The sequence below is a fragment of the Macaca mulatta genome, chromosome 10 (assembly GCF_049350105.2).
Source record: "Macaca mulatta isolate MMU2019108-1 chromosome 10, T2T-MMU8v2.0, whole genome shotgun sequence".
Taxonomy (NCBI): domain Eukaryota; kingdom Metazoa; phylum Chordata; class Mammalia; order Primates; family Cercopithecidae; genus Macaca; species Macaca mulatta.
The window spans coordinates 117,085,083-117,101,162 of NC_133415.1; the positions used below are offsets into that span (position 1 = coordinate 117,085,083).

At 55.9% G+C, this 16,080-nt stretch overlaps 1 protein-coding gene across 2 annotated transcripts in view; it reads left to right on the forward strand.

Annotated features, from left to right (window-relative positions):
• Positions 1-16,080, forward strand: part of MYT1 (myelin transcription factor 1) — an 80,752-nt gene that overhangs the window by 32,626 nt on the left and 32,046 nt on the right. For both annotated transcript variants that reach the window (XM_015148545.3, XM_015148548.3), the window contains exons 5-10: positions 5,623-5,685; positions 6,080-6,327; positions 8,093-8,941; positions 11,624-11,758; positions 14,573-14,663; positions 15,941-16,054. In XM_015148545.3, the coding sequence (XP_015004031.3) occupies positions 5,623-5,685; positions 6,080-6,327; positions 8,093-8,941; positions 11,624-11,758; positions 14,573-14,663; positions 15,941-16,054 (1,500 nt within the window). The remainder of the gene's footprint in view (positions 1-5,622; positions 5,686-6,079; positions 6,328-8,092; positions 8,942-11,623; positions 11,759-14,572; positions 14,664-15,940; positions 16,055-16,080) is intronic.

Here is a 16,080-nt window from a genome sequence, read left to right on the forward strand (position 1 = left end):
CGCATCTGTAGCTCACCCGTCCTCTTCTGGAGCCTTGCTCCTTGAGCCACTGGCCAACTCCCACCCAGATGACAGGAGGGAGTGGGGGATCTTCTACCTGCCCCAGGAGAGGGAGGGAAGGCAGGGAAGGCAGTGTCTTCAAAGGCTGTAGCTGAAGCACGGGGCTCCAGGCTGGGATTCGGCTCCTCTCCCGACTTGTCTTCTTTGAGGCCTACTTTTCAAGTTTCGGTCCCTCAGCGCTCTCATGCAGGATGCCAGCCGAGGGGTGACTGTGAGCCACACCCTCTTCCCAGCCTCACGTGCGTCCTTTCCTCGCATCTCTGACACCAGCCCTAGTCAGAGCTGAGGAGTCAAGGCTGGGGAATTCCCTCCTCCCAGAGAAAAGAGGCTCAGGAGTCCTGGCGCCCTGGCCGTCTTCCTCTCCCTACAGCTCTGGCCCTGAGCACCCAGAGGGCATCAGTAAGTAAGAGCTGGGTGTGCTTGCAGGTGAACTGCAGGGCTGGCATCTGCTGGCATGGCACCCTTGGAGGCCCTGGCTGGGTCTCTTGTCCCCTCGGCTGTGGGGTGGGGAACAGGCATCTAAGGGGCTTCCAGCTTCCTGCCCCGGAGTGGCCTTGTCGGCTCCACGCACTTGGCTCACAGCCCACCTTTCTGGGGACTGGGACTCTTCGGAGCTGAGGGTGATGTGTTCGGGGCAGTTCGGTCCCCACAGAGGCTGTCACCTAATTACCTGATTAACTCAGTGATTTCATCGACTGACTGGGACCTTAGCTTCGAGTCCCCAGTAACAAGGAGCTTTTTGTGAAAAGTCTCGAAGCTAGTTCTCCGAAGAGTGAAAGCAAGTGTGGGCCTGGATTTTAGAAGAGACTAGAGGCAGGGAGAGGTGGGTGGCAGCAGCAGCAACTCCCTCAGTTTGGAAAGGGAACCCGCAGTAAGTGTGGCGTGCCCTCCCTCTCTCCCTCTTCCTCCCTCTTCCCCTCCTTTCCCGCCTGGGTTCCTTCTTCCCTCCTCCCTCCTTCCTTCCCTCCCTTTCTGTCTTCTTTTTAACACACTGAAAGCACCACCCTGGAAGGCTGCGGAGAACGTCCCATGAGCACTCCCCCACCCCATGGCTGCTGTTGAGTTGGGTGATAGGGTGAGGTCTGGATTCTACTGACAGTTCTCCCTGAGGTGGTCGGGGAGGGTGGCCTGCAAGGCCATTGGGCCCCACAGTTGTCTGCAGTCAGGCCTGTGGTCAGTCGAATTAGAAACGATCAGCGGTGTCTATATAGAGGCTGGGGATGGTGTTCTTTTCTCTGGGTCCCAGGTGTGGGGGTGTCAGCCCTTTCCTTCCTCCCTTCACAGGCTCTGGAAGATGTGCTTGCGTTTTGGAAAGAGCTCAGACTCACAATGTCAATCCTGTTAAAAACAAGGTCTTCCGATGCAAAAATCCTCAATAAAATACTGGCAAACCGAATCCAGCAGCACATCAAAAAGCTTATCCACCATGATCAAGTGGGCTTCATCCCTGGGATGCAAGGCTGGTTCAATATACACAAATCAATAAACGTAATCCAGCATGTAAACAGAACCAAAGACAAAAACCACATGATTATCTCAATAGATGCAGAAAAGGCCTTTGACAAAATTCAACAGCCCTTCATGCTAAAAACTCTCAATAAATTCGGTATTGATGGAACGTATCTCAAAATAACGAGAGCTATTTATGACAAACCCACAGCCAATATCATACTGAATGGGCCAAAACTGGGAGCATTCCCTTTGAAAACTGGCAAAAGACAGGGATGCCCTCTCTCACCACTCCTATTCAACATAGTGTTGGAAGTTCTGGCCAGGGCAATCAGGCAAGAGAAAGAAATAAACAGTATTCAGGTAGGAGAAGAAGAAGTCAAATTGTCCCTGTTTGCAGAGGATATGATTATATACTTAGAAAACCCCATCATCTCAGCCCAAAATCTCCTTAAGCTGATGAGCAACTTCAGCAAAGTCTCAGGATACAAAATCAATGTGCAAAAATCACAAGCAATCTTATACACCAGTAACAGACAAACAGAGAGCCAAATTATGAATGAACTTCCATTCACAATTGCTTCAAAGAGAATAAAATACCTAGGAATCTAACTTACAAGGGATGTAAGGACCTCTTCGAGGAGAACTACAAACCATTGCTCAGTGAAATAAAAGAGGACACAAACAAATGGAAGAACATACCATGCTCATGGATAGGAAGAATTAATATTGTGAAAATGGCCATACTGCCCAAGGTAATTTATAGATTCAATGCCATCCCCATCAAATTACCAAGTGCTTTCTTCACAGAATTGGAAACAACTGCTTTAAAGTTCATATGGAACCAAAAAAGAGCCCGTATTGCCAAGACAATCGTAAGCCAAAAGAACAAAACTGGAGGCATCACGCTACCTGACTTCAAACTATACTACAAGGCTACAGTAACCAAAACAGCATGGTACTGGTACCAAAACAGAGATATAGACCAATGGAACAGAACAGAGCCCTCAGAAATAATACCACACATCTACAGCCATCTGATCTTTGACAAACCTGACAAAAACAAGAAATGGGGAAAGGATTCCCTATTTAATAAATAGTGCTGGGAAAATTGGCTAGCCATAAGCAGAAAGCTGAAACTGGATCCTTTCCTTACTCCTTATGCAAAAATTAATTCAAGATGGATTAGAGACTTAAATGTTAGACCTAATACCATAAAAACCCTAGAAGAAAACCTAGATAATACCATTCAGGACATAGGCATGGGCAAGGACTTCATGTTTTTTTTTTTTTTTTTTTTTTTTTTTTGAGACGGAGTCTCGCTGTGTCACCTGAGCTGGAGTGCAGTGGCCGGATCTCAGCTCACTGCAAGCTCCGCCTCCCGGGTTTACGCCATTCTCCTGCCTCAGCCTCCCGAGTAGCTGGGACTACAGACGCCCGCCACCTCGCCCGGCTAGTTTTTTTTGTATTTTTTAGTAGAGACGGGGTTTCACCGGGTTAGCCAGGATGGTCTCGATCTCCTGACCTCGTGATCCACCCGTCTCGGCCTCCCAAAGTGCTGGGATTACAGGCTTGAGCCACCGCGCCCAGCCGACTTCATGTTTAAAACACCAAAAGCAACGGCAACAAAAGCCAAAATTGACAAATGGGATCTAATTAAACTAAAGAGCTTCTGCACAGCAAAAGGGCCGGGCGCGGTGGCTCAAGCCTGTAATCCCAGCACTTAGGGAGGCCGAGACGGGCGGATCACGAGGTCAGGAGATCGAGACCGTCCTGGATAACACGGTGAAACCCCGTCTCTACTAAAAAATAAAAAAAACTAGCCGGGCGAGGTGGCGGGCGCCTGTAATCCCAGCTACTCGGGAGGCTGAGGCAGGAGAATGGCGTGAACCCGGGAGGCGGAGCTTGCAGTGAGCTGAGATCCGGCCACTGCACTCCAGCCTGGGCTACAGAGCGAGACTCTGTCTCAAAAAATAAAAAAAAATAAAAAAAAAAAAAAAAAAAAAGAAACTACCATCAGAGTGAACAGGCAACCTACAGAATGGGAGAAAATTTTTGCAATCTACTCATCTGACAAAAGGCTAATATCCAGAACCTATAAAGAACTCAATCAAATTTACAAGAAAAAAACAAACAACCCCATCAAAAAGTGGGCAAAGGATATGAACAGACATTTCTCAAAAGAAGACATGCATACAGCCAACAGAAACATGAAAAAATGCTCATCATCACTGGCCATCAGAGAAATGCAAATCAAAACCACAATGAGATACCATCTCACACCAGTTAGAATGGCAATCATTAAAAAGTCAGGAAACAACAGGTGCTGGAGAGGATGTGGAGAAATAGGAACACTTTTACACTGTTGGTGGGATTGTAAACTAGTTCAACCATTGTGGAAAACAGTGTGGTGATTCCTCAAGGATCTGGAACTAGAAATACCATATGACCCAGCCATCCCATTACTGGGTATATACCCAAAGGATTATAAATCATGCTATAAAGACACATGCACACGTATGTTTATTGTGGCACTATTCACAATAGCAAAGACTTGTAATCAACCCAAATGTCCATCAGTGACAGATTGGATTAAGAAAATGTGGCACATATACACCATGGAATACTATGCAGCCATAAAAAAGGATGAGTTCGTGTCCTTTCTAGGGACATGGGTGCAGCTGGAAACCATCATTCTTAGCAAACTATCACAAGAACAGAAAACCAAACACCACATGTTCTCACTCATAGGTGGGAACTGAACAATGAGATCACCTGGACATGGGAAGGGGAACATCATACACTGGGGCATATTATGGGGAGTGGGGGGAGGGATGGCATTGGGAGTTATAACTGATGTAAAGGACGAGTTGATGGATGCTGACGAGTTGATGGGTGCGGCACACCAACATGGCACATGTATACATATGTAACAAACCTGCACGTTGTGCACTTGTACCCTAGAACTTAAAGTATAAAATATATATACATATATATATATATATATAAAATAACAAAAACAAAACAAAACAAGGTCTTCCCATCTTGGCCAGGAAAGCCTCTGTCTTCCCGCAAGGAGCGCAGGCCTGCCCGTCCCACTTGCCTTAGGCAACTTGGCGCAGGCATCTGGGTCTTACAATGGCTGCTCCTTGTAGTCCTTGAGCCGTGGATGCATCCGACAGCCCGCAAGAGCCTGATATGTGGTGAACTCTGGCCTCACACTCCACACCGGCCCCTTTGGCCCCGAGGCTGCTGTGGGAGCTGTGGTCCTGCTGCCACGGTGGTTGGCATAGTCAGTACTCATGCTCAGAAGTTTCCAGAGCTTCCTGCTGGTTTGGTTATATCGGGAGACAGATGATGGTTAAGGAAGAGGAACTCCTGGGTGTCCTGCCTTGTGCTTGCCAACCCTGGGATGAGAGATGCAGGAGGGTCAGTATCACCCCCTCCCCAAACTACCCTTCTTAGCCCGAGTCCTCCACTAAGGCAGACCCTGTCAGCTCCTGGTTCATTGGCCCTCCTGGCTTCTTTTCCCTGCGTGGAAGCTGGGACTCACACCAGCTACAGGCACTGGTGGAATCTTCACCACTGCCTTTGGCTTGGGCCACAGATTCCTTTCTGCCTGTCAGACCTGGCTCAGTTTGCTGGGGCACGAAGGTCACAGCTGGCAGGGAATGCAGAGACTGTTGCCGCCGATGGCCATAGGTCTTATAGCATTAGTGATGGACACAGCGAATGCCAACTTCTGTGCTTTGGACTTGGGCCCTCTTTAGAGAGGGGTACTGTGTTCAGGGCACCTCAGAGTATCTTGTGTCCAAGCTCCTGGAAACCGGGTGGCAGCTGGTGGAATGCCTGCCGTAGGGAGCGGTCTGGGAGACTCTGGTGTTGGAAGTCTTGCTCTTACGTATAAACAGTCTTTAATGGAACACTTGTAAAACTGTAACGAGCCATTCATTTATTTGAATGGGGTGAGTTATTAATTTTCAGCAAACTGCAAGCAGCCGTTCTGAGATGAATCGTTTGGAGAGAGTCTGCTCCCCAGGGTGAAGGTCTGCGATGGGCCCTGAGATCTGAACCCATCGCCTGATGTGACCTCGCCTTTTTCTTTCCCCTCAGCTGCCCCACCCCGGGATGCACTGGCTCAGGACACGTCCGGGGCAAGTACTCCAGGCACCGAAGGTAAGAGGACGCTTGGATCTCACAGAGCTTCCTGGGAAGCAGATTTGGAGGCCCCCCACCGCCCGCCCAACTCTGTTCTAGGCCCTTTTGCAGATGGAGAACTTTCCATCTTTTTCCACGGCTCCTGAGGCCAGGCTGCTGACCCTTCTGCGAGGCAGCGACCTCCCACTCTAGCCTGGAGGCCCGTGTGGCCATGGGCACGCCCTGTGGGGAAAGACAGACCATCTGACTTCCCAGCGCTGCACTGTGGTTTTCTTGTCTGGGTCCCCTGCAAGAACTGGATGAGTCTGTGGGGGAGGGAGGGAGGGAGGACCCTCGGGAGGGGCGCATGGGGTGGCTGAGGCCTCTCGTGGCCCTAGCCTGGCCCTCTCCACTGCCTACTCCTCCTTCCCAGTTTACAGAGCTGCCCCCTGGCCAAGAAGAGGAAGCTGGAGGGCGCTGAGGCTGAGCACCTGGTGTCCAAGAGGAAGTCGCACCCCCTGAAGCTGGCTCTGGACGAGGGCTATGGTGTGGACAGCGACGGCAGTGAGGACCCCGAGGTGAAGGACGCCTCTGTCTCGGATGAATCGGAAGGAACTCTGGAGGGGGCTGAGGCTGAGACGGCAGGACAGGAGGAGATTCATTGCCCCGAGCCAGCTGAAGGTGCTTTGTCGCTCTTTCTTCCCCGAATAAAGGGTGCTTAGTGTGGCCCTGGAGAATTGCAGCCTGTGAGCGGGGAGGGCTCACTCTGAGCGAGAGAAAGCTCTTCCTGAGAACAAGGCATGTCTTGTCCCAACATGTGCTGGGCTTCCTGGGAGAGAGGTCTGCCCATGGCGTTTATGGGGCCTGTGGTGTGTTTGTGTGTGAACACTGTGTGTGTGGGAGGGAGGCAGGGCAGACACAGACACGCGGCTGGTGCGTGTGTGTGTGTGCAGTTGTAGCATGTTTCGGCAGGTGTCTGCATGTATATGAGAGACAGACAAGGCTGTGTCTCCGTCTGTATGTGGGGAAGGGAGGGTCTTAGACTGGCCCTCTGGGAGACCTGCCTGGGGGCATGGGTGAGAGGTCTGCTTTCCCCTGAGGCACTCACAGGCGGATGCGGAGGAAACACCTCAGGTTGAGTTCAGGTGATTGAGGACCAGGTGGGGCCTCTGAAAATGGGGTGCCCGGGGAAGCCAAGACGGGAAGGAGGAAAGCAGATGAGTCCCCCATTTCCTTGGGGGGTCTACCAGGACTGCCATGTTGGGGCACCGAGCCCTTGGCGGAAGTGGGTGAAGCAGGTGCTTTGGCCCCTGGGTTCCAGAGGGAGGGGTCTGTACCCCTGAGAGCCCTGGCAGATCTGTAGAGAACTGGGGTCAGATGAGGCCCAAGGTCCGCTCCCCCTGCCATCCCCACCACCCACCCAACACTCCCCAAGCTTCTGCAATGGGGAAGGTTCTGAGATGGATTTTAGAAGCAAAGCCAGAGAGGGTCCTCAACCCCAGCTCCCTAGGGGGGCTCTGGAGTGAGTGCGCTGCCCCGAGGAATCAACATAGTCCTAGATCGCAGGGAGAAGAGACACAGATTTTCCTGCTTTCTTATCAAGAAGGGCATCTGGAGTTGAGGCATCATCCTGGGCTTGGACTTTCCCCTCCGAAGTGGGTGGATGGCAGGGCCTGTTCCTACCACTGTGGGACGTGCTGGCCCAGGCGTCCTTGCTGACAACCCTACGGGGCCTGCCCGTGGTGAGCACCGACCATATCTTAGTTTTGTTTTGTTTCTGTTTCAAGAGAGTCTCACTCTGTTGCCCAGGCTGGAGTGCAGGGGCACAATCTTGATTTACTGCAATCTCCTCCTCCCGGGTTCAAGGAATAGCTGGGACTACAGGCGTGGCACCACCACGCCCAGCTCATTTTTGTATTTTTAGTAGAGACAAGGTTTCGCCATTTTGGCCAGGCTGGTCTTGAACTCCTGACCTCAGGTGATCCGCCTGCCTCGGCCTCCCCAGGTGCTGGGATTACAGGCGTGAGCCACCACGCCCATTCTTATTTACTGCTTTTCAATTATGAAACAATTATTATTTTTTAAAATCTGACTTGCTGCTTAAGCTCCATTGTATACAGTGCAGGTTGATCTGATTCGGAAAGTAAACGTGATGAGAGAGGAACATTAAGGAAAACTATCCAAGTAATTCTTAGTTTAGAAAATACATCAGTGGCCCATGACCTGCCTCCTGAAATATGTTCACCATGATTTCTGGATTCAGGCAGAAGGGTTGACAGAAAGTCCATACCAAATCCCCACTTCGGGAGTTTCGTGTTTCTGCTTGGCTCCCGTGTAAAGAGTGAGTGGTAGGTCAGGTGGAGGGGTGGTGGGTGTGTTGGGGACTGGAGACCTGGAGTCTTCCCACATGCTCTCTGGCCCCCACGTTGATTTTGATTTTGTGCAGGAAGGAGCCCCATCAAGTCCCATTTTGGATCCAACCCCCCTGGCTCCTCCAAGGGCAGCTATAGCAGTTACCAGGGAATCATCGCCACTTCGCTCCTGAACTTGGGTCAAATTGCTGAAGAGACTCTGGCGGCCAAGCCAGGCCCTGGCGTTGTGCACCTGCTTCAGGAGGCCACAGAGGGAGCCGCCAGCGAGGAGGGTGAAAAGGGCCTCTTCATCCAGCCAGAGGATGCCGAGGAGGTCGTAGAAGTCACCACCGAACGCTGCCAGGACCTGTGTCCCCAGTCCCTGGAGGATGCAGCCAGTGAGGAGTCCAGCAAGCAGAAAGGCATCCTGAGTCACGAAGAGGAGGATGAGGAGGAGGAGGAGGAGGAGGAGGAAGAGGAGGAGGAAGAGGATGAAGAAGAGGAAGAGGAAGAGGACGAGGAAGAGGAGGAGGAAGAGGACGAGGAGGAGGAGGAGGAGGAGGAGGAAGAGGCAGCTCCTGATGTGATCTTTCAGGAGGACACCTCTCACACCTCTGCCCAGAAGGCACCTGAGCTCCAGGGCCCAGAACCACCCAGTCCCAAGCCTGAGTACTCTGTGATTGTGGAGGTCCGCTCGGATGATGACAAGGACGAGGACACCCACTCCCAGAAGTCAACAGTCACTGACGAGTCGGAGATGCATGACATGATGACCCGGGGAAACCTGGGCCTCCTGGAGCAGGCCATTGCCCTGAAGGCTGAACAGGTGCGCACGGTCTGTGAGCCGGGCTGCCCGCCTGCCGAGCAGAGCCAGCTGGGCCTGGGAGAGCCGGGGAAGGCAGCAAAGGCCCTGGACACTGTTCGGAAGAGCTACTACAGTAAAGGTAGGGGTCAGGGGTGGCCTGGCCCTGCAGACTCATCCTTTCACCCCTGCCCCAGTGTGCAAATGCAGGCTGAGAGCCCTTCTAGGACAGGAGGCTGGGAGATGGCAGAAAAGCAGACAAAAGGACAGACACATGTGGTCAGATACCGAGCAAATGGGTTCCCACACTGCTTTACAGAGCAATCGTAGAGCAGAGACGTGTGAGAAAGAACCAGGTGGGAGAGAGGAGGTGGGAGGGACAGTGACCCACCCACAGTGACTGGTCACAGCAGCATCTGGGATCCGGAGAGGGTGGGGACTGTCCTGTCCCTTCCACCCCAACTCACACTTGTGGCAGGGATTGTGCTATGACCGAACCCGCTGTTTCCTACGGCCATGCTGGGCCATCCTGATCCTCTCGTGGGGTGGAGCCCAGCAGGCAGAGGTGAGGGGTGCCCTTCTCCTCAGAGGAAGCAGCCTGCCGCTGGCTCTGCATCTGCTCTGGATTTGGCTCTAAAGTGTGCAGGGTATAGGGGAGGCATCCCCTGACTGCACTGAGTGGCTGATGTTGAGGTGAGGACAGACAAGGAGGGCTGCTTGGAGGGGCTTGGGACTGGGCTGACATGGTTGGGGAGCAGCTGGGAGCCTGGAGTGCTGAGGTCTGAGGACGAATCCTGAGTGAACGGTTGCGGCCTTCACTGTTACTGGGGTGTCAGGGTCTGGACAGCAGGCTGGCTCTGCTCTGCTGACTGCCCATCTCGGATTCCTCCTTGGGACAGGGGCCTGGGGAGCAGGGCTGGCCAGGGGCTGCTCCCTCAGCGAGCCATGCCAGGGAGGCCAGGCCTTGGACAGGTCAGCTTTGGCTTACCTGGCCTGGTGCAGAGAACCTTCTGCACCTGGGCACTTGGCCTCTCTTCTCCTAAGACTAGGGACCTGCCCGGACCTCAGCCTATTTTTTCCGCACGTCTAGTCCTGCATCTCTTCTCCAGGTGGACGGGCGCAGTGGGAGTTCTTGGCACTCTTCCAATGAGTGCCCCCAGGAAGGGTTAGCTGAGACCAGGGAGGGGCAGATACGGAGAGAGAACTGGGATGGGAGGTGACTCAGGTGCTGGAGCCAGGAACCAAAAATGCAGGAGACACAGACTCAAGGCCAACCCTGGGAAGACGCACTTGGCTCATGGGAGAGACAGACCTGAGCAAGACATAATTCAAGGGGCATGATAGGCAGGTCAGTGGAGACATGAGAGACATATTTTCTGGGAACACCCAGGCTTATGAGACAAGCCCAGGGGAAAGATACTAAGGGACACAGGTGGGACATGGTTTCAGGGTGAGATGGACCCCAGGCTTTGAGGGGACACCCTTTAGGGCAACCCAGATGGCGGGACAGCTCTTTGGGGACCCAGATTTAAGTCAGCACCGTCATGCTCCAGCCTTGTGGGGCCATGGGCACAAAGAGACACAGGCTAAAGGTGAGACTTAGGGACAGGTGTTAAGGGCCTGGTGTGGTTACTAGCCTGGGTGTGGTGTGCTTGGGCCACACAGATCAGCGCAGAATTGGGTGGTACATGTATGAGGAACAGAGACACCAAGTGACAGCCCCAGGCCCAGGTTTTCAAGGGTCTCAGACCTGTGGGACAGACACAGGGGGACCCAGAGGCAAGGTGTCCTGCCTTCAGGAATAGATTTTCAGTGCATGGACCCAAAGGGACACAGCCCCGGGTGACACAGGTGGCCAAGCTGAGAACACCAGGCAGTGCCGGGCTGGGCTGTGAGTGTCTGTGCAATGTGAACGTGCAGTAGGATAGAGACGAGACTGGGACTGCTTCTAAGGGACTCGTGTGGGGACCCAGATGCGGCGAGAATTCTGAATGGAGGCTGTGGGACGGGGCGGCAAGCCCAGGAGGCAGGTGTTGGGCACCGGTTTGGAAGCCCCTCAGGACCCCGCTGCCTGTCCACATGGGTGGAAGTCTGACTTCCTGCTCCTTTGAGCTGGGGGCAGCAGAGCAAAAGCTCCTTCCCTTTGGAGCCCACCGTCGGGGCCTCCCCCTCTGGAGTGGGAGTTCTGCGTTTGGCTCTGTGACCTCTGCACCCTCCCAAAGGGGCAGCTCGTCCAAAGGTGTTTCACTGAGACGTCAGCTCTGTTCTGAGGGTCCTCTGTGCTCCTGCTGGTCCCTGCACTCTGTAGTGGCCAGCCTGGTCCTGCAGAGTCTAGATGAGGTCAATAACAGATGTGGGTTTAAATTTCCGCCCAGACGTATGTTAGTCATGCAGCCTTGGATAAGTTTCTTAGCTCCTTCGTCCTCCTCGTTTTGTCAAATTCCAAGGACATCTCCTGGCAGGAATGTTGCCAAACGCCTTGACCTCTCTGGGCAGAAGCCTGACCCATGAGGCCTCCGCACTGTCAGAGGAGAGAGGAAAGAGGACTCCAGCTGCCGTCTGGGTGGTTCTCCGTAAAACGCTGCACAAACCGCTATTTGGGATGGTCAGGGCAGTATCAGGGCTTTTGCACACAGGTAGCCAGTGTGGGCTGGTTTCTTCAGGGTCACCTGACTGTCCAGCCCCAGTCCCTGTCCGAGCTCATGGGCAGTCTTGCCTCTCTTCTCTCTGGACAGCCAGAGAGAGGGGTCCTGAGCTACCCCTGCCCCCTCTCTGCTCACCACCCAGCTTCCGGGCTCTAACTGATGTGACTTGTGTGTTTTAGATCCTTCAAGAGCCGAGAAGCGTGAGATCAAGTGTCCAACACCAGGCTGTGATGGCACTGGCCACGTTACCGGGTTGTACCCTCACCACCGCAGCCTTTCTGGCTGTCCCCACAAGGATAGGATCCCCCCAGAGAGTGAGTAGCTCTGTGCAGCGTTAGCCCTAACTCCGAAGCTCAGGCTGCCTCTGTGGTGTTTGGGTGGTGTCTATGGGGAGGCGTGGCCTGCCCAGGGCCATAACCTGCCCCTTTGGTTTGTCCAGATGCTCATCCTTACATCTCCCCGCCTCCCCCCACAAACGGCCTTGGCCCAAACTTGAGCCCTTTGAGGCTGGGGCCCTGCAACCAGCCCATTTGTCTACCTAGAGACGCCAGTCGGGGTCAGAGCCCACAGTCACAGATCGATGGGAGGGGACAGGCCAGTGCCAGCCACGCTGGGAAGGGAGAGGTCTTCTTGCAGCAACCTCTGTGCTCCGAAGGCTTGGGAAGCAAATACTTCTTCTAATTTTTAGGCTAGAAGCAGTAATTGTGAAAATTAAATTTAAAGGAGCAAACCACAGAATGAGAGGTTTTAAAGCTGAGTCTGGTTTCTGCCGCAGGAGGGAGGGACCACAGTGGTGGGGGGGGTGTGCCCTGATCACACTGAGGGTGGGGGGTTGGGAGGGACCACAGTGGTGGGGGGGGTGTGCCCTGATCACACTGAGGGTGGGGGGGGGGTGTGCCCTGATCACACTGAGGGTGGGGGGTGTGCCCTGATCACACTGAGGGTGGGGGGGGTGTGCCCTGATCACACTGAGGGTGGGGGGTGTGCCCTGATCACACTGAGGGTGGGGGGGTGTGCCCTGATCACACTGAGGGTGGGGGGGGTGTGCCCTGATCACACTGAGGGTGGGGGGTGTGCCCTGATCACACTGAAGGTGGGGGGGTGTGCCCTGATCACACTGAGGGTGGGGGGGGTGTGCCCTGATCACACTGAGGGTGGGGGGTGTGCCCTGATCACACTGAAGGTGGGGGGGTGTGCCCTGATCACACTGAGGGTGGGGGGTGTGCCCTGATCACACTGAAGGTGGGGGGGTGTGCCCTGATCACACTGAGGGTGGGGGGTGTGCCCTGATCACACTGAGGGTGGGGGGGGTGTGCCCTGATCACACTGAGGGTGGGGGGTGTGCCCTGATCACACTGAGGGTGGGGGGGGGTGTGCCCTGATCACACTGAGGGTGGGGGGGTGTGCCCTGATCACACTGAGGGTGGGGGGTGTGCCCTGATCACACTGAGGGTGGGGGGGTGTGCCCTGATCACACTAAGGGTGGGGGGTGTGCCCTGATCACACTGAAGGTGGGGGGGTGTGCCCTGATCACACTGAGGGGGGGGGGTGTGCCCTGATCACACTGAGGGTGGGGGGTTAGGGAGGGACCACAGTGGTGGTGGGGGGTGTGCCCTGATCACACTGAGGGTGGGGGGGTGTGCCCTGATCACACTGAGGGTGGGGGGTGTGCCCTGATCACACTGAAGGTGGGGGGGTGTGCCCTGATCACACTGAGGGTGGGGGGGTGTGCCCTGATCACACTGAGGGTGGGGGGTTAGGGAGGGACCACAGTGGTGGTGGGGGGTGTGCCCTGATCACACTGAGGGTGGGGGGTGTGCCCTGATCACACTGAAGGTGGGGGGGGTGTGCCCTGATCACACTGAGGGTGGGGGGGGTGTGCCCTGATCACACTGAGGGTGGGGGGTTGGGAGGGACCACAGTGGTGGTGGGGGGTGTGCCCTGATCACACTGAGGGTGGGGGGGGGCATGCCCTGATCACACTGAGGGTGGGGGGGGCATGCCCTGATCACACTGAGGGTGGGGGGGGCGTGCCCTGATCACACTGAGGGTGGGGGGGCGTGCCCTGATCACACTGAGCGTGGGGGGGGCGTGCCCTGATCACACTGAGGGTGGGGGGGGCGTGCCCTGATCACACTGAGGGTGGGGGGGGCGTGCCCTGATCACACTGAGGGTGGGGGATTAGGGAGGGACCACAGTGGTGGGGGGGGCGTGCCCTGATCACACTGAGCGTGGGGGGGGCGTGCCCTGATCACACTGAGGGTGGGGGGGGCGTGCCCTGATCACACTGAGGGTGGGGGATTAGGGAGGGACCACAGTGGTGGGGGGGGCGTGCCCTGATCACACTGAGGTGGGGGGTTAGGGAGGGACCACAGTGGTGGGGGGGGCGTGCCCTGATCACACTGAGGTGGGGGGTTAGGGAGGGACCACAGTGGTGGGGGGGGCGTGCCCTGATCACGCTGAGGGTGGGGGGTTAGGGAGGGACCACAGTGGTGGGGGGGGCGTGCCCTGATCACACTGAGGTGGGGGGTTAGGGAGGGACCACAGTGGTGGGGGGGGCGTGCCCTGATCACACTGAGGTGGGGGGTTAGGGAGGGACCACAGTGGTGGGGGGGGCGTGCCCTGATCACGCTGAGGGTGGGGGGTTAGGGAGGGACCACAGTGGTGGGGGGGGCGTGCCCTGATCACGCTGAGGGTGGGGGGTTAGGGAGGGACCACAGTGGTGGGGGGGGCGTGTCCTGATCACGCTGAGGGTGGGGGGTTAGGGAGGGACCACAGTGGTGGTGGGGGGTGTGCCCTGATCACACTGAGGTGGGGGGTTAGGGAGGGACCACAGTGGTGGGGGGGGCGTGCCCTGATCACACTGAGGGTGGGGGGTTAGGGAGGGACCACAGTGGTGGGGGGGGTGTGCCCTGATCACGCTGAGGGTGGGGGGTTACGTCTGCAGGCTCTTGGGGGCTGGAGCTGCCCTGCGTTGCTGCCCTAAATTGCTGTGTCCCCCAACCGCCCAGCAAGCAGCAGCCTTGGGACAGGGCTCCTGCTTCCTCCTCAGCCTGTGCTCCCCACTCAGCTGGTGCTCCCCAGATTCTCTGACAGCCTTGGCTCCTCCGTTCCCGGTTCTCTTACAGTCTTAGCCATGCATGAGAACGTGTTGAAGTGCCCCACGCCCGGCTGCACAGGCCAGGGCCACGTGAACAGCAACCGCAACACACACAGAAGGTATTGGACTGAACTGGGCCAGGGTGGGGGCCGGGGGGGCCCATGTGCGGGAGGGCACCTGGGTTAGACCTGTGTGTCCCAGTCTGGGCCTTGGGCCCGTGACCTGGGACAGGGCTCTGGCCCTGTGGGCTGCCCTTCTCCCTGCCTGCTGCCCTCAGGAGTGGGTATAAGGTCAGGGCACACCTGGGCTGTGAGGGCCCTTTGGGCAGAGCAGCAACTGGAGGTGCAGTCACCTCGTGGGGTTGCTGCCGTGACCCCTATGAGCTGGGGGTCTCAAGAGATCAGGGGGCGGCCTGTGGAGGAGCGAGCAATGCACCCTCTGTGAAGAGAGGTACAATGACCATGTGGAGAGCCAGGTGAATGCTTGTGTCCTGCCCACAGTCAGAAAACCTCTGCACACTGGCTCTTGCTCCTGCGTGGAAAGGGCGGACAGGAACAGTAACCTCGGCAGGCCAGGACTGTACTCTGGGCTGCTTTGTGGCAGTTCTGAGGCCCAGGTGGAAGTGAAGCTTCCCAACCGCCCTCGAGGTATAGTTGTTGACGCATCTTCTATGGCAAGGGGGTCTACTCCCCCAGCCTTACCCAAAGTGTCATGGGTGGCCATGGCCTTGGTGGGATATGCCTTTGCCCCAGCATACGCTCAGCTGAAGGGACTGCCAGAGCTTTTGAGGTCACTTCATTTGAAGAGAGGCCAATTCCCCCTGACGTCACCTCCCGGGCTGGCTGCGGGACTGGCGCTGGCACTCACAGTTGACTTAATTCTGACAGAGGAAGCGACTGCCTCCGTGTCTTAGGCTTACCTGGGCCTGAGTCATCCAGGGTCAGTGCCCAGGTTGTGGTCCAAGTGGGGCCCTGGGCTGCCCAGGGCAGCTAACAGAACAAGAGCCAGAGATGGCTGCAGGACCCAGCCCTGGAAGCTGGGAAGGGAGAGGACGCGGGGAGGGGAAAGCCAGCCACCCGGACCCATGCAGGGGGGGCAGCTTCGCCCAGAGCTTTCAAGGCCTTTAGGGTATATTTCATCTTTGTGTGTCATTGGCATAGAATGTTCCAAAACAGAAACTGACTAGGCAGCTTGTACTTTGAGGGCTCAAGAACAGAGTCAGAGAGAAAACCCCTGCCCTGCAGAATGACAGGATTATTCCCGGCTCTGGCTTCTTGCACACCTGGAGTTCTCCCATCTGAATGACCTTGCCGTGAGACGCCCACACACGCAGTCACCCAGGACAGGACAGGCGTGGAGGGGGAGGCTCAGATATCCCTCCTCTTCCTTCCTCTAGTTTGTCTGGGTGTCCCATTGCTGCCGCCGAAAAATTAGCCAAATCCCATGAGAAGCAGCAGCCGCAGACAGGAGATCCTTCCAAGAGCAGCTCCAATTCTGATCGGATCCTCAGGTGAGTGAGATGAGCCACAGAACTGA